Source organism: Thunnus thynnus, chromosome 10, assembly GCF_963924715.1.
Source record: "Thunnus thynnus chromosome 10, fThuThy2.1, whole genome shotgun sequence".
In the NCBI taxonomy this organism is placed as follows: domain Eukaryota; kingdom Metazoa; phylum Chordata; class Actinopteri; order Scombriformes; family Scombridae; genus Thunnus; species Thunnus thynnus.
Genome location: NC_089526.1, coordinates 21162423 through 21175735, shown reverse-complemented (window position 1 = coordinate 21175735; position 13313 = coordinate 21162423). Strand labels below are relative to the sequence as shown.

The window sequence follows — 13313 nt, the reverse complement described above, 5'->3', positions numbered from 1 at the left end:
CCTGTCACCATGCTAGCATTTACACATTAGTACAAAACACAAAGTGTTGCTGAGGCTGATGGGAGTGTCATTGAGTATTTGACAAATTGAAGTTTTGATGTGGATGTCATGAATGTGTGTACCTAAGGTCATTGCAGTCCAGCCAATGGTTGTTGAGACAAGTTTACTTATGTTTCAAAAATGTTGACCTCATGGTGGGCAAGACGAAATGTCATCACCAGAGTCATCAGGATACATTATCTTCAAGCCATGAATGTCTGATCCAGACTTTGCATCAATCAATCAATGTTGAAATATTACACTGGATAAGTTAAAGCTTTGACCTGCTGTTGGCAATAGATAAAAAGTCAGGGGGTCACCGTAGTCCTAAGGATGTATGAACTCTGTTTGAACTTTCATGGCAATCCAAATCCATCTCAACAAAAATGCGTAACTCACTGTGGCGTTAGGTTTATTCTAATGGGACCATGAATGGTTACACAAAATTTCACAGCAATCCATCCAATATTTCTTGAGATATTTCAGTCTAGACTAAAGTGGTGGACTGATTGAACAACAGGAAGACAGACGTTGCCATTCCTAACTTCCAGAGCCTGAGATGACATCTTCAAATTACAGGTTTTGTCCAATAAACAGTGCAAAACACAAATGTATACGATATGAAATGATAAAACTGAGAGAATCAGCAAATCCTTTCGTTTACGAAGCTGGAACCAGCAAATGTTTGGTGTTTTTTTCTAATTGACAACCAAATGATGAATCAGTTGTTCAGTTTGTTTGAATTTGATCCATTCAAATTGTTGACCACTCATTTTCTGTAAATCAAACTAATTCTTTCTTTACTATTATAGATAAGAAAGGACATGAACACAGGTTTTGTTAGTTTTCTAGTTTTCCTAATCTCTTATGTGTGTATTTGGTGTCAGAATTGCTGGTGACAGTTTCACATCTGACCACAGATATACACACATATAAATCTGTACAGTCTATGCTACAGACAATGGAAGTCTTGATTCATGATGTGCAAATTACATGAAAACTAGAAGAAATCTTACCTCCTGCGGTATGTTAAAATTGAACTCCATACAGTTTTCATCAAGTGTATGTTTTTTCTAATCAGTGGATGTGGGGGAATTATTAGATCCGCTGATCTGTGCTCTGCTGAGGAAGTCAAAATGTTGAAATTCTGGCTCAACTCAAGCTTTTGATTCATAAGGGGTCTGTGTTAAGATTTTGTGTGAAATAACCTAAAGAGATACTTTATGTAAGGCAGGATAAACCACTTTCTCTTTTCATCTCCTCTCATCATCTTTGTGTATCTTGTTTTGGGACTGCTGTCAAAGATACTTTTTTAATCCAATGCACAGATATGCAAAATTTTCAAAATTTGAGTGTGAATCTCTCTTCTTCTCTGTGCAGAGAGCGTGAGGGATGCGTTGGGGAGGAAGGTGAAGCTGTCACTGAGGAAGAGAGTTAAACTGGAGATCAAAGGAGACAAGACGGAGAACAGAGTCTTGGTGAGTCAACTCTTGCTGCTTTCATGCTACTTCTTCGTTAAGGGGAAGTAACGACTGTGCCTTTTTCTCTTCCATTCCTCTGCTCTTGAAATGAACAGTTTTCATTTAAGAACATCCAAACCTCCATGCTTTCCTCTCTCGTCTTCAGCTCTTGAAAAGCATTCTTTCTTTTAACCTAGTGAGCATCACTGCACTGTAGTGTCACGCTGACTTTTTAAGTTCAGAAGGCTTTGATTTTGGGGTAATTCATTGCAACTCAAAGCTACAGAGATTACACATTTGTACCATCACCTTGGGCATCTCCTGTCCAATTCAATCTGAGGGCTTAACTGGGGTCAGCCATGATTAGCGCTTGGAGGGGCGACAACATTGGATTTCCCCTGAAATGAAGTAATGGGAAAATTTTCAAAACTGTTTCCAAAAAGCGTCATTATCTTTCAGTCCCGCTGGTCACATTGACTTTAAATGCAACCATCTAAGAAATACACAGTAGTCTTAAAACTTTGGCACACTGTGTACCCTAAAAAGAAAGTCTAACAGCCCAGATATTTGGAAGCATACCGGCAGTCTTCTATAAAACCTTCTTATAAATGAGCACAGATCAAGTGCAGGAAGAAAACTCTCGGAATTGCATAAGTGTTGCACAACATCTGAATGACCGCTGATTTATATCAATCTGATGAATAGGACTTGTATTTGGAAATAAACGAATATGACTACTCTTCGCTAGTTGACAAAAAGGATAGTCAAAGGAACCACAATTCAACAGCAGAAATGAGATATTTAGTTCAGACTAAAGGTCTTTATTTAGCCTCAATCCAGAGTCATGCTAAAACAATAGAAGAAGCAGCTAATGTTAAGCACATTGACCCCAATACTAAAGTCATCCCTCCATCCATTTAGTCACACCTCTGACTGTGTAAGCACATCAGCCCTCAGCCTGTCTATTGGCCAGGTGGAAATGGCAACTCAGACCATTAACTGTTGGCAGGGAGCAAAAAATCTACCGAATGCTAAATAATTAATACCTGGTTGATTATTAAAAATGCATATTGGATCTTTTTGGGCTGAACAAGGACGAACATCTGAAGATAGTTAAAACAGAACAGTCCTCCAGTAAATCAGTGAGTGAGCTAGGTCCATAAAGTTTGATAGCTTGAATCAGAAACCTTCCTGTGAATGTTTACTATGTGTGGCTCTGGGTGGAAATGGCAAAAGCCTTTTAGTTATACAGCTCTCAGTGGAATTGGAAGCTTTTAGTTATACAGCTCTGGGTGGAATCAACAAAAGACTTAGAATGAAGGGGACGTTTCAAAAGTTTTGTGAATAGGCGTTCACCCAGCCAAGTAGTCTGCTTTAGGATGTGATATTGTCTGACATTAACAGAAATATCAGCCAGACCCTCTGGGCACGATAACTCTTGTACACATACAGTATTTTTCAACTTGTACATCCAGATACTTGTAGCTACTGCTGGAACTTGAATGATAACAAAGTCATCCAGGGACATGAGCAGAGAGAGAGCGGTGAGAGACAGAAATGATGAGCTTCACTTTCACATCTCCCGTACTTGCTAAATGATCTGGGAGCACGCTGAGGTGGGAAGCAGCAGGAGGGAACAGCATGGGCATGGGGCATCGAGATTTAGTGACACATGCATTTAAAACCCTGTGTGATGTTTTAATAGTGAAATGTAAGCTTTTAATATCTACCAGTGTTGTAGTTGACTCCCTATAGAGAGTAGCAAAGCATTAAAGTCCCCCTCCACTCAAAAATGTGTTTTGCTCATTATTACTTCACTTGGATGTTTGAGCTTCACTGTGCAGAAGTGATGTATGTGCAGAGTTTGATACTAGAAGGCTGTTTTCATATTCATCTGCTGAAGGAGGAAAATTTCAGGTTCAGAAGTTGAAGGGGTGGGCCTACAAGAAATGATTTGTGACATCACAACTAGTTTCAAAGCAAATTCTGGTCCAGTATGTATGCAAGTGTGATATGGAAACGTGAAACCTCCAGTGCACATACACTGATAATGGACTTTTCAGTGAAGTTTAAATGAAGTAATTGTACTTTTTTGAGGAAAATCCATATTAGACACAAATTATTCCAAGCAGAGTATTTTTTATATATTTTACAACATGTCTGGAGGGGATCTTTAAAGTTAACTAAAGGACCTTCACTGTAGTTGATAGCACACGGGTGCAAAAGTGTTGGACTTGTTTATAATGAACAGAACACATTAAAAAAAAAAGTTGAGAGCTGAAACAATGAGTCAGTTGACAGAAAATCTATAACTACTTTTTTAATCAAAAATGACAACTTTCTGGTTCCAGCTTCTCTGGGGAAACTGTAATGACAAATTTTCATTATTTTCTGACACTTTAGAATGATTAATCTGTTAATCCAGAAAATAAGTTTCATATGAATAGAATAATAAAATAATAAGTGGTCCTATTGTGCCAAGTTATCCCATAAGGCTGTAAAATCACAAATGTTATGTTATTATGAATATCTCAAAGGAAAACCTGTTTATGTTGGGAGGGATTTTCTACAACTTCAACTTGAATTCACTTCAGTAGTAAAATACATGGTCCCCCCAAACTTCCCACAAGTACACCGATCATTTCTGTTCTGTTTTTGTCACCCAAGTTTGAGGGAAAGTAAAATCAAAAATTCCCAGAAAACCACTTATTCAAAGGGAGATCCAATAAAGTGTTTTGTTTGGGGTTAGAACTCTTTTGGTTTGGCTATATGACAAAACAATGTTACTATGTGGGAGCTAGTAACAGAGACTTGTAGTCTGCACATACACACATACTCACAAAACAATGCAAAGACGTGGGAGTCAGTACTGGGAAGTGAGGAATTCCAGTGGAGTGGTTCTGGTATTTTATACAGACGCAGAGCATGAGAATGACTCGGTGAGTTTGTATCAACGCTCTGCTTGACCCGGACTGAACAAATAAACTACTGTCAGTTGTTCTACAGAAAACAGAGTTATAGAAGCCGATTATGGAGGAAGTAGCACTGAGAGAAAACAAACATGCCACAGAATTGTAGCCTGTGAGTGTTGTGGTATCTAAAGTTAGACATGATGAAAAAAAAACTATATGTTTACAGATTGTTTTGAGATCAGATGTTGTAATCAAATGGAAGTTGGCTGTAAATTGAAACACAAACTTAAATGTTTCTGAAAAGTGTACAATCATAATGCAGCAAAATGTTAAAGGACCATTCTACTGATTTTCCACATACACATGTCACGGGGAGTACTATTCAGACCGTGAAAACAGCTCTGGAGGATCCTTCTTAAGTCTGAGAAAATAACCGGCGAGGGTCATCAGGGTTATCTGGCTTAGGCTTGAGATATTTCTAATAGAAACCCTGCAATACAGGAATGGAATTAGAGCACGTGGGGGTTTAGTGGTCAGAGAGGGTCTAACCAAAGAGGGCATCCAGTTTTTTGACCCATAATAGGGTCTCTCACACAAGTCCCTCAACTTTATGTCAATACTAAATCGCTGCAGTGCCCCTTTAAGGTTACATAGTCATATAAAAAATACAAAAATGTCACTGTGCAGGAAATTCTATTGTGCTGAGTGCGGTAATGAGTCAGAGGGTGTAACACGATAAAAGTAACAAGATAAGGGGGTGGGCATCTGTGTCAAATCTTTATTAACAGATGAAGATGTCCAGCAACATTAAGCAGCGGTCTTTCAGGGAGTTATCAACTTTGTGTTGTCTGTGTGACTAATAAGAGGAGAAAGGTGACTAATTTAATTAACTGACTATGTCTGTTTCCTGGGGCTGAGAGTGAAACACACACCTGTGGGTGTGACATCAATAAACCACAGATAATACTACTGTATTGACAGAGTAGAGGCGGCCGTTAGAACCATCGAGTATCACTGTCTTTCCTTTTGAATTTAATTAATGTTTATATCTTTATTTCCACTTTTGTCACTTTTGTTTTATACATCAGAACTGTAATGCTAACTTTTTCAAAAATTACAGTAATCTTGTATTTCTGGAACAGCTGAAAATGTAGATGGTCTCAGAGCAAGTAGTCTTCAGTTTTCCACTTCTCATTCTGTTGTATACACCATGATAGTGTTAGAGATTTTAAATCCTTTTATGATGAATATTGATCACCTGTCTACCATTATATTGTGTCTAGCTGCCTGATACATAAGCTATATGAAAATATATCCTTGCTAGCATAGTATTTCCAAGTATAAATCACAGACAATGTTAAACACACAAGTTATCAATCCTTCACTGAGACACACAGTCAAGATTTGATGCTTTTCACTGACATTTATTGAACTTCCTGTGTTTACGTACAGCAGCCATGAAGTTTGATTTACCTCAGACATCTACAGTGTAAAGTACACAGATAATGAAGGGAGGAATATGGTTATTTCCACTATCAATTTGCTTGTCTGTCAAATACACATGTGGCTTTCCCCTTTTTCCCGCCGAGCTCCGCTCAGACTGGGAGTGGAGCACTACAGTGCCCGAGGCGTCTCTTAAGCACACTAAAGCTTGATAGATACAGTCATCTGCCTCCTTTGAAGACGGAGGGACGAAGGAGGTAGAGATAATAACATCAGTCCATCAAACACACCCCGGGGAAGAGGAGAGGAGGGAGGAGAAAGAGGGAAATGGGCAGTGAAAGATACTGTTCAAGGCAGAGAGGATGAAGAGTGAGAGGAAAAAGGAAAAGAATCACAAAGAAAAACAGCGACTCTTGTGACAGACAGAAATGACCGGTAACATTGTGTAAATCTGGAAAGGCCAGAAATACAAGTCCAAATCAGTGTGTAAACTTGTGAAGGTATACATCTGCTGTGTAAAATAACATTGTGAAAATGTTCCATATTGGACAATTATGCACCTCAAGATTTAGAGCAGAAACAACTGACTGGCAGAAAATGAATCAGCAACTATTTTTGTTTCATTCTCTGGTTCCAGCTTCTCAAATGTGAGGATTTGCTGTTTTTCTTTCAGACAGTGTGTAGACAAAATAATTCAATTGGGAAGATATTTGCCTGTATAATTGGTGATTTAAAAAAAAAAGCGAGGGTTAAAGTCAGTGTGTCTGGGATACCAGAGTTATGATTTATTCTCTTTATTTATTAACACAATCGTTCCCTAATGTTAAAGGAATATTTTTGGAAATACGCCTAACAAGATTGATACCACTCTCAATTGGATATGTTGCTACAGATAGCAGCCAGTTAGCTTAGCTTAGCATAAAGACTTGAAACAAGGTGAAACAGCTAGCCTGGCTCTGTCTAAAAGTAACAAAATCTACCCACAGATAGAGCCAGGCTAGTGGTTTTCCCCTGTTTCCAGTCTTCATGCTAAGCTAAGCTAACCAGCTATTGGTGGTAAATTCATAGATACTTTATACTATACAGACATGAGAGCGGTATTGATCATCTCATCTTTCTCTCAAGGCAAGAAAGCAAATAAGCGAATTTTCCAAAATGTTAAGCTTTTTATTTAACCATCTGTTTTAGTTGAGTAACTTTATTGAAAGTGAAAAAATTCAAAATGTTGGCCTTGGACACTATTTTTTTTTTTTTTTTGTCATTGATCATAATCCAGAGATTTTCAGAACTATCCAATATCAACCTTCTTGTCTGGCAGCAGGGTTTTTTAGTCTGACCAAACAGATATGAAAGGAGAACAGCTTGGCTTAGACCCGAAGATCATAGCTCTTTCTGTTGTCCTGCTATCAGTCATGTAGCGTTGTTAATCATTTATAAATCCTTGGCTGCCATTTAAAACTATGGTATCAGATTGTTGTGTTAGTGGCCAATGTCTTCTTGATCTCCTGTTCTAAATAATGTAAAGTATATGGGTGTGTCCTAGTCAGAGATTGTCACTGATATATAATTGCTTTATTTCATCTCATTGTTTGCTTTGTAGGAGTGGCACTAACACTGCACAGATGACACAGTGTGAAACATAGCAGCTACAGCATAATCCTATTTAATTTCCATGACACATCAGTTATACTCATAAGATGCTTATCGATTAAGTTTTGGAGTGTTTAGGGTTTATTTAATGCTTTCAAGATGAAGCAGATAATTTCACATACAGTCATTCAAGCCAATACCTGACCCCAGGATGTCAGCATTGCACATCTTTTTTAAAACTATTGCTTGTAAATCTGAATTGATCCTATTGCTGAAACAGATGTCTTTAAACGACCATAGATTTCTGTTATGGTTGACACATTTATATGTTTTACATTACATTTTAAACACTAATCAGTGACACCATTGTCTTATGTCACACTAAATTAGGGCCTTAGGAATTTCTTGTATTGCAGATATAATGATACAAAATGATGAACTAAGGTCCTAGTTTTATGTTAAGTCACCTATAAACTGTTTGTTAAGAAAAATTTATATAAAAAAATATATATAGCTCATATCTGCTAACTGAATGAATGGTGCATCACAGCATGTTTGTAACAAACAGTATAATGCTATGCACTTATATTTCACCAACCAACTATTAAAGCCAAGTTTCATCAGGTCTAGTTTAACTGATGCTCATTTTATTTCTGTTTCTTTTTGACAGGGATTTTTCTTCTTGAGGGTTATGTAATGCATAACTACAGGAAATTGATCCTTGCTTCACTGCCCACACAAGTTGAAAACTGTACTTTTTCTTTCACTCTATTTGTCTTGATTTCGACCTTGACTGTCTTGATACAGCATGGACCAAACATTTCCTGTGGTTTTATCCCTCATAGTCTCACATACTGTATTTACCTCTATGAATAATAATCTCAATTGTCAGTTATATACATATATATAAAAAGTTTGGAATACATATTGATTTTTTTCAGTGGAAATTGTAGCAACAACTCTGTATGTCTCCGTCAGATTCCTCAACCTGTGGTGACTTCTCATTTCACCTCTCACAGCTTGTCCTAACTAGTAGGTCAACAGAAAGCATGGCCAATTCTGTGTACCAAAATATTAGTAAGAAACTAAAGAACACTAAAACATTTCTACAGCATTTCTAAAAATATTGGACAAGTTTCTGTGGTAAGAACAATATTTCGTAGTAATCCTGGTCACCTCAGTGAGACTACATTTACTCAGTCCCAAGATGGAAAATGTTTAAGCACCCCTGCTGACATCTGAGAAAAGACCAAAGCCTTGAATCTTATCCAACTTGTCTTTCCTCTATCCTTCTCTTTGACCGCGAGGTCTGTCATTAGTGGCAGTGAGAAAATGGAAGTGACCCAATTCTTTACTCCCAGATGATCACCTGTAATGTCCCCTCATGGGAACCTGCAGTCCACTAGTATCTTTTGTTAGTGGCACTAAAACCTCTGTGTTGTTCATTGATAAAAGACTGTAGTATCCTGCCTTTGCTTTAGGCTGCTGAGGTTTTTGTCATGTGACTACTTTCTATCCAGAAAGGTTTTAGAAATAGCTGTGAATTTATAGCTAAATCTACATTTTAGGCAGTTACCCAAGTTACAGTGAACCCAATCCTGTTGGCGATATATGTATGAATGAATGAATGAAGTTTTTTTTGCTGTCATGCATACACATATGTATATACATTTTCAAAAAATACTACAAAAAGAAATAATGAAAACCAACACAATCACATCTTCAGACCTTCTTTGTGTACAACAAAATTCATAAATCACAAACTAAAATCATTTTTCTGCCTAACGCTGGAGAAATCAGAGTAACTGAATAATCCATACCTTCTCCTCCAGGGTTTTATGACAAAGTTAGCACTATTAAACATGTCAAAATTAAGTTTTTGTTGAGCCATTTCATGTAAAATCATCATGGTATGTACAGTACAAAAGAGAATGGGACTCACGTTCTACCTCTTTCAAAGACACAACTCACACAATCTGTTTGCCCTTTGAATATATTGTAGAATTTAGGATAATAATATAATATATTATTTTTTCTGTCATCACAAACTGATAATCTAAGAGTAAAGTTAAAGGTATACTGTGCAAGAATTGTTGGTGGGTATTTGTAAACACACAGCATTCAAAGTTGGCCCCTCATCCCCGGCCCAACGAGAGAGAGAGAGAGAGAGAGAGAGAGCAGTGGTGGTTGAGCAAGCTAGAGAGTGCATGAACAGAGCAGTGCTGGCGAGAACAAAGCTGTGAATCAGAGTAATAAAACATTATTTTGTGATTGTTTCACAGCTGTTACGTTCTAAAGCACAAATTAACACACCTACTCTCTGCTCTGCATGTGTGTGTGTGTGTGTGTGGAGGTCAAACAGACACCAACAGCAGGAGGAGCAGCACACAGCAGAGGAGGGAGACAGGGAAGCACTGAATCAAATAAAAACACAGCGATGTAACCTGGTCGTTATGCTACGAGTCCTGACCTCACACCCTGCGCACTGTTATTGGCTGGGGGATACACACCCACTGCCCAAAGTTTGATGCCCAGAAGCGTCCCAAACACAGCAAAATAATAAAATACAGGCAGAGCGTGGGGTCTCTACAGATAAATACACCGCCACACACTTCTAGTGGGTCATTAGCGATGATTGAGAGGGATTACTTTTGTGTTTTTAGTAAAATCCTGCATAGTATACTTTTAAAGAGATAGCGTTATGAGAGATAGATTGTACTTTTATATTGATATTGTATTCATTGATAAAAATCTGTAGATATAGTTATAGATATGTTTTCAAAGCAACATGAGAGCTTCAAATCATCCGTGTCCAGGTTGTATAGGTGAAAAATAGGGCAATCATTCAATAGGCCAAGGACAACACTCAAAAATCAAAGACAAAGAGGAAGTACACTGACAAAGAGGAACAACAGTCCACTTCAGACTTTACACTACAAATTTCAACATCACATGACCTGCCTTTGTAAAAGCGATTTGCAAGTGATTTAGTTATGTCACGGTTGTAATCTTTTATCATGGAGCATTAATGATGTTTGTCTACTCTGCTGCAGTACATGCATCTAGTTTTTAAAGACAATTCAATGTATTGTTGGGTTTGCTTATATGTAGTTAGAAGCTATATCATCAATGTTTCAATGGAGAATTAAACATGTTTAAATGCAACATAGTGTTGAAAGCAGACGTCATTTTATTTCTGTTTGGTATTTTTAAAGTATCAGGGAACATCATGACTTGATCTTTCCATCTGTTTCTTTTCCAGTTTCAGTTACTCAGTGGGTGTTTGTTTTTTTAAGATTTGTGGTAATTGTTCGTCTTGACAAAAACCACAATGACCTCACAGGGGTCTTCCCTGCTCACATAAATCTATTTTTAGTTTTGCTTTCATTTTTGAGGTTGGGAATCATTTTGTGTATACAGTGTGTATTTAGACCTTTGCTTTAGTGAACATGAACATAGAAATACTGTTCTTTGTCTGTTAGCCCACAAGTTGAAACAGTTATAATGTTGTTGGGCACATAATCATTGTGTCTATTAAATAGTTAACTCTGCTTGAAAGTCCCCTGTGTTTTCTACCATAATGCTGTGGTGATTATGAACATAATTGGGGTGACATTCAGAGCTAACCAGGCAGAAAAATGTGTCAAACAGGTCACTATTTCCCTGCTGAGTACAGACTACAGTGACTGTACAGTCCATTATAGTATTGTCTTTAATGGTCTGTGTTTTGTCAAATGGACAAGGTTAGACTGTTGCAATCACATTCTTGGCTGCATTTTTAAAGTGATATTTTTCTTCAGAGGATTAAGTTGAGACAGAAAATGACAGATTTTTCATTTTATGTTGAACAATTCAAATTTGCCCACAACTGATTAAAAACACAGAAGATAAAACATTGTTTTGTAAGGATGAATGGGGGACTGATGATGGCGTTGCACCAAAATGATTTATCTGGTTAGAACTGCAACAATTAGTTGATTAATTGGTAATTGACTGGTTGTTTCAGTCATTTTTCTAGCCAAAAGGCCAAACTTTTGATGATTCTAGCTTCTCAAGTGTGAGAATAAGCTGCTTTTGTTTTCTTAAATTATAGTAAACTGAGTATCTCTGTGTTTTAGACTGTAGGTCAGACAAAATAAGACATTTGAAGATGTCGCTGTGAATTGTCATGGGTGTTTTTCACTGTTTTCTGATGTTTTACTGGCCAAACAATAATTGATTATTCATGAAAATAATCAGCAAAGTAATGAAGAATGAAAAGAATGTTTAATTGCAGCCTTTAAATTATTAAAAAACGCATGAACTGTTTTCCAGTAGTTCGAATATTCAAGAGCCTTTCTTCATGTCTTAATACTAGTAATTATGGCTGCAACAAATGAATATTTTCATTATTGATTAATCTGAGATTCATATTCTTAATTGAAAAAAATCCAGCAACATTACATCTCAAAAGAAAAGGTCCGGTATAGAGAATTTTGTCATAGTGTAGTCACATCTATGGGCAATTTACCTCCCTTGCAGTGTATGTGGAAACATGCAAATAGCAACAAAGAAAGATCCCAGTTGTCCCTGGTGGGGTTTAAACCCACCTTGTTGCTGGGAGGCGACAGTGTCAAATATAGTTCAGTCCAGCTGTGAGACATCAGCACTGACACGATTCCTCCCTCACACAGATCAAAATATTGATACATTTAAACATTTAGTGTACCCAGTCTGAAATAATCTCATTAGGTACACTTCTTTGTTTTTCATCCAACAGCACAATGTGTTATCTCCTTACACATTTAAATTGGATGAAAGAAAGTAAAACACACTTCAGTGATTCTACTCAACTTGATGCTGATCTGCTGTGTCACACTGTGACCAATTCGTCCACAGCCGTCGCTCAGAATTGGCTGAATGCAGTTTGAGTTAAGTTTAAGTTAGTCAGGAAACCTAATTTTAGCACACTGCTTCCACCCCATGCTATAATCAGACTTAGCTTTTTTCAGGCCCTTTCTGAGTGGTTTGGTTTCTATAAAGTGCTTGCAGAGACACAGCTGAATGAGCCGGTTAATTAAGGAGAATACTGCATGGAGTTGGTTCTCAGTGTGTATATATGTGTGTGTATTTGTGTGCAACAGTAATTTGATTTCTGTTTCAATATGTGCAACCATTCGAAATACATCCTTGTTTTATATACTGTGTGTAGTGTACATTCCCAGTGTGGCTGTTCCCATAATAAGTGAAAAGGTTGAACATGCTCATTATGTCCTGTAGTCTGTTCACTCACTGTCACATTTTAGTGGCTGAGTATCTATCAGTCTTTGCGTTGTATTACGCTTCACCAAGCCGAACAGGGATTTTTTTTTATTGCAAGGCTTTGCATGTTTCAAGCCCACAATGCCCTACAAAAACCTCTCTGGAGAGATATTAACCAGCCATAGTGCCTGGCCTCATGTAAGCCCCGCCCACAGTCATTCATCTTCATTATCTCATAGGTCAGGGTCATTGTCATTCAGACGGGCTTAGCAATATAATTGCCTCAGGTCGTTGGCTTGATAGTTATGGTTTTTATAATCTCACAGTATTGACTTCCAATATGTCTGATTTCAACCTCTAGATGAAATGGACCAATCATTTGTCTTTTTTTCCATTTCAGTGACAACAATGAATAACTTAGTTCGAGTTTTGTTAAAAAACTTCACATTTCTGCTACACATGAACGTATTGAACTGGTTTGACTGGTCCTGTCCCTAGTGAATCCTGTTTAACCATACTGTGGGAAAAGAGGCTCTTGGCTGTTATAATGGCACAGTGTCTGTCTGCTGTCATTGGGTGTAATTGAATGGGGTTTGTAGGTCACAGCAACAGTCAGCATTGATTGGAT

General features: G+C 37.5%; 1 protein-coding gene across 3 annotated transcripts in view; it reads left to right on the top strand.

Moving 5' to 3' along the window:
• LOC137191730 (F-actin-uncapping protein LRRC16A-like) overlaps positions 1-13313 on the top strand; it is a 76244-nt gene that overhangs the window by 4447 nt on the left and 58484 nt on the right. For all 3 annotated transcript variants that reach the window (XM_067602075.1, XM_067602074.1, XM_067602073.1), the window contains exon 2: positions 1420-1517. In XM_067602075.1, coding sequence (XP_067458176.1) covers positions 1420-1517 — 98 coding nt within the window. The remainder of the gene's footprint in view (positions 1-1419; positions 1518-13313) is intronic.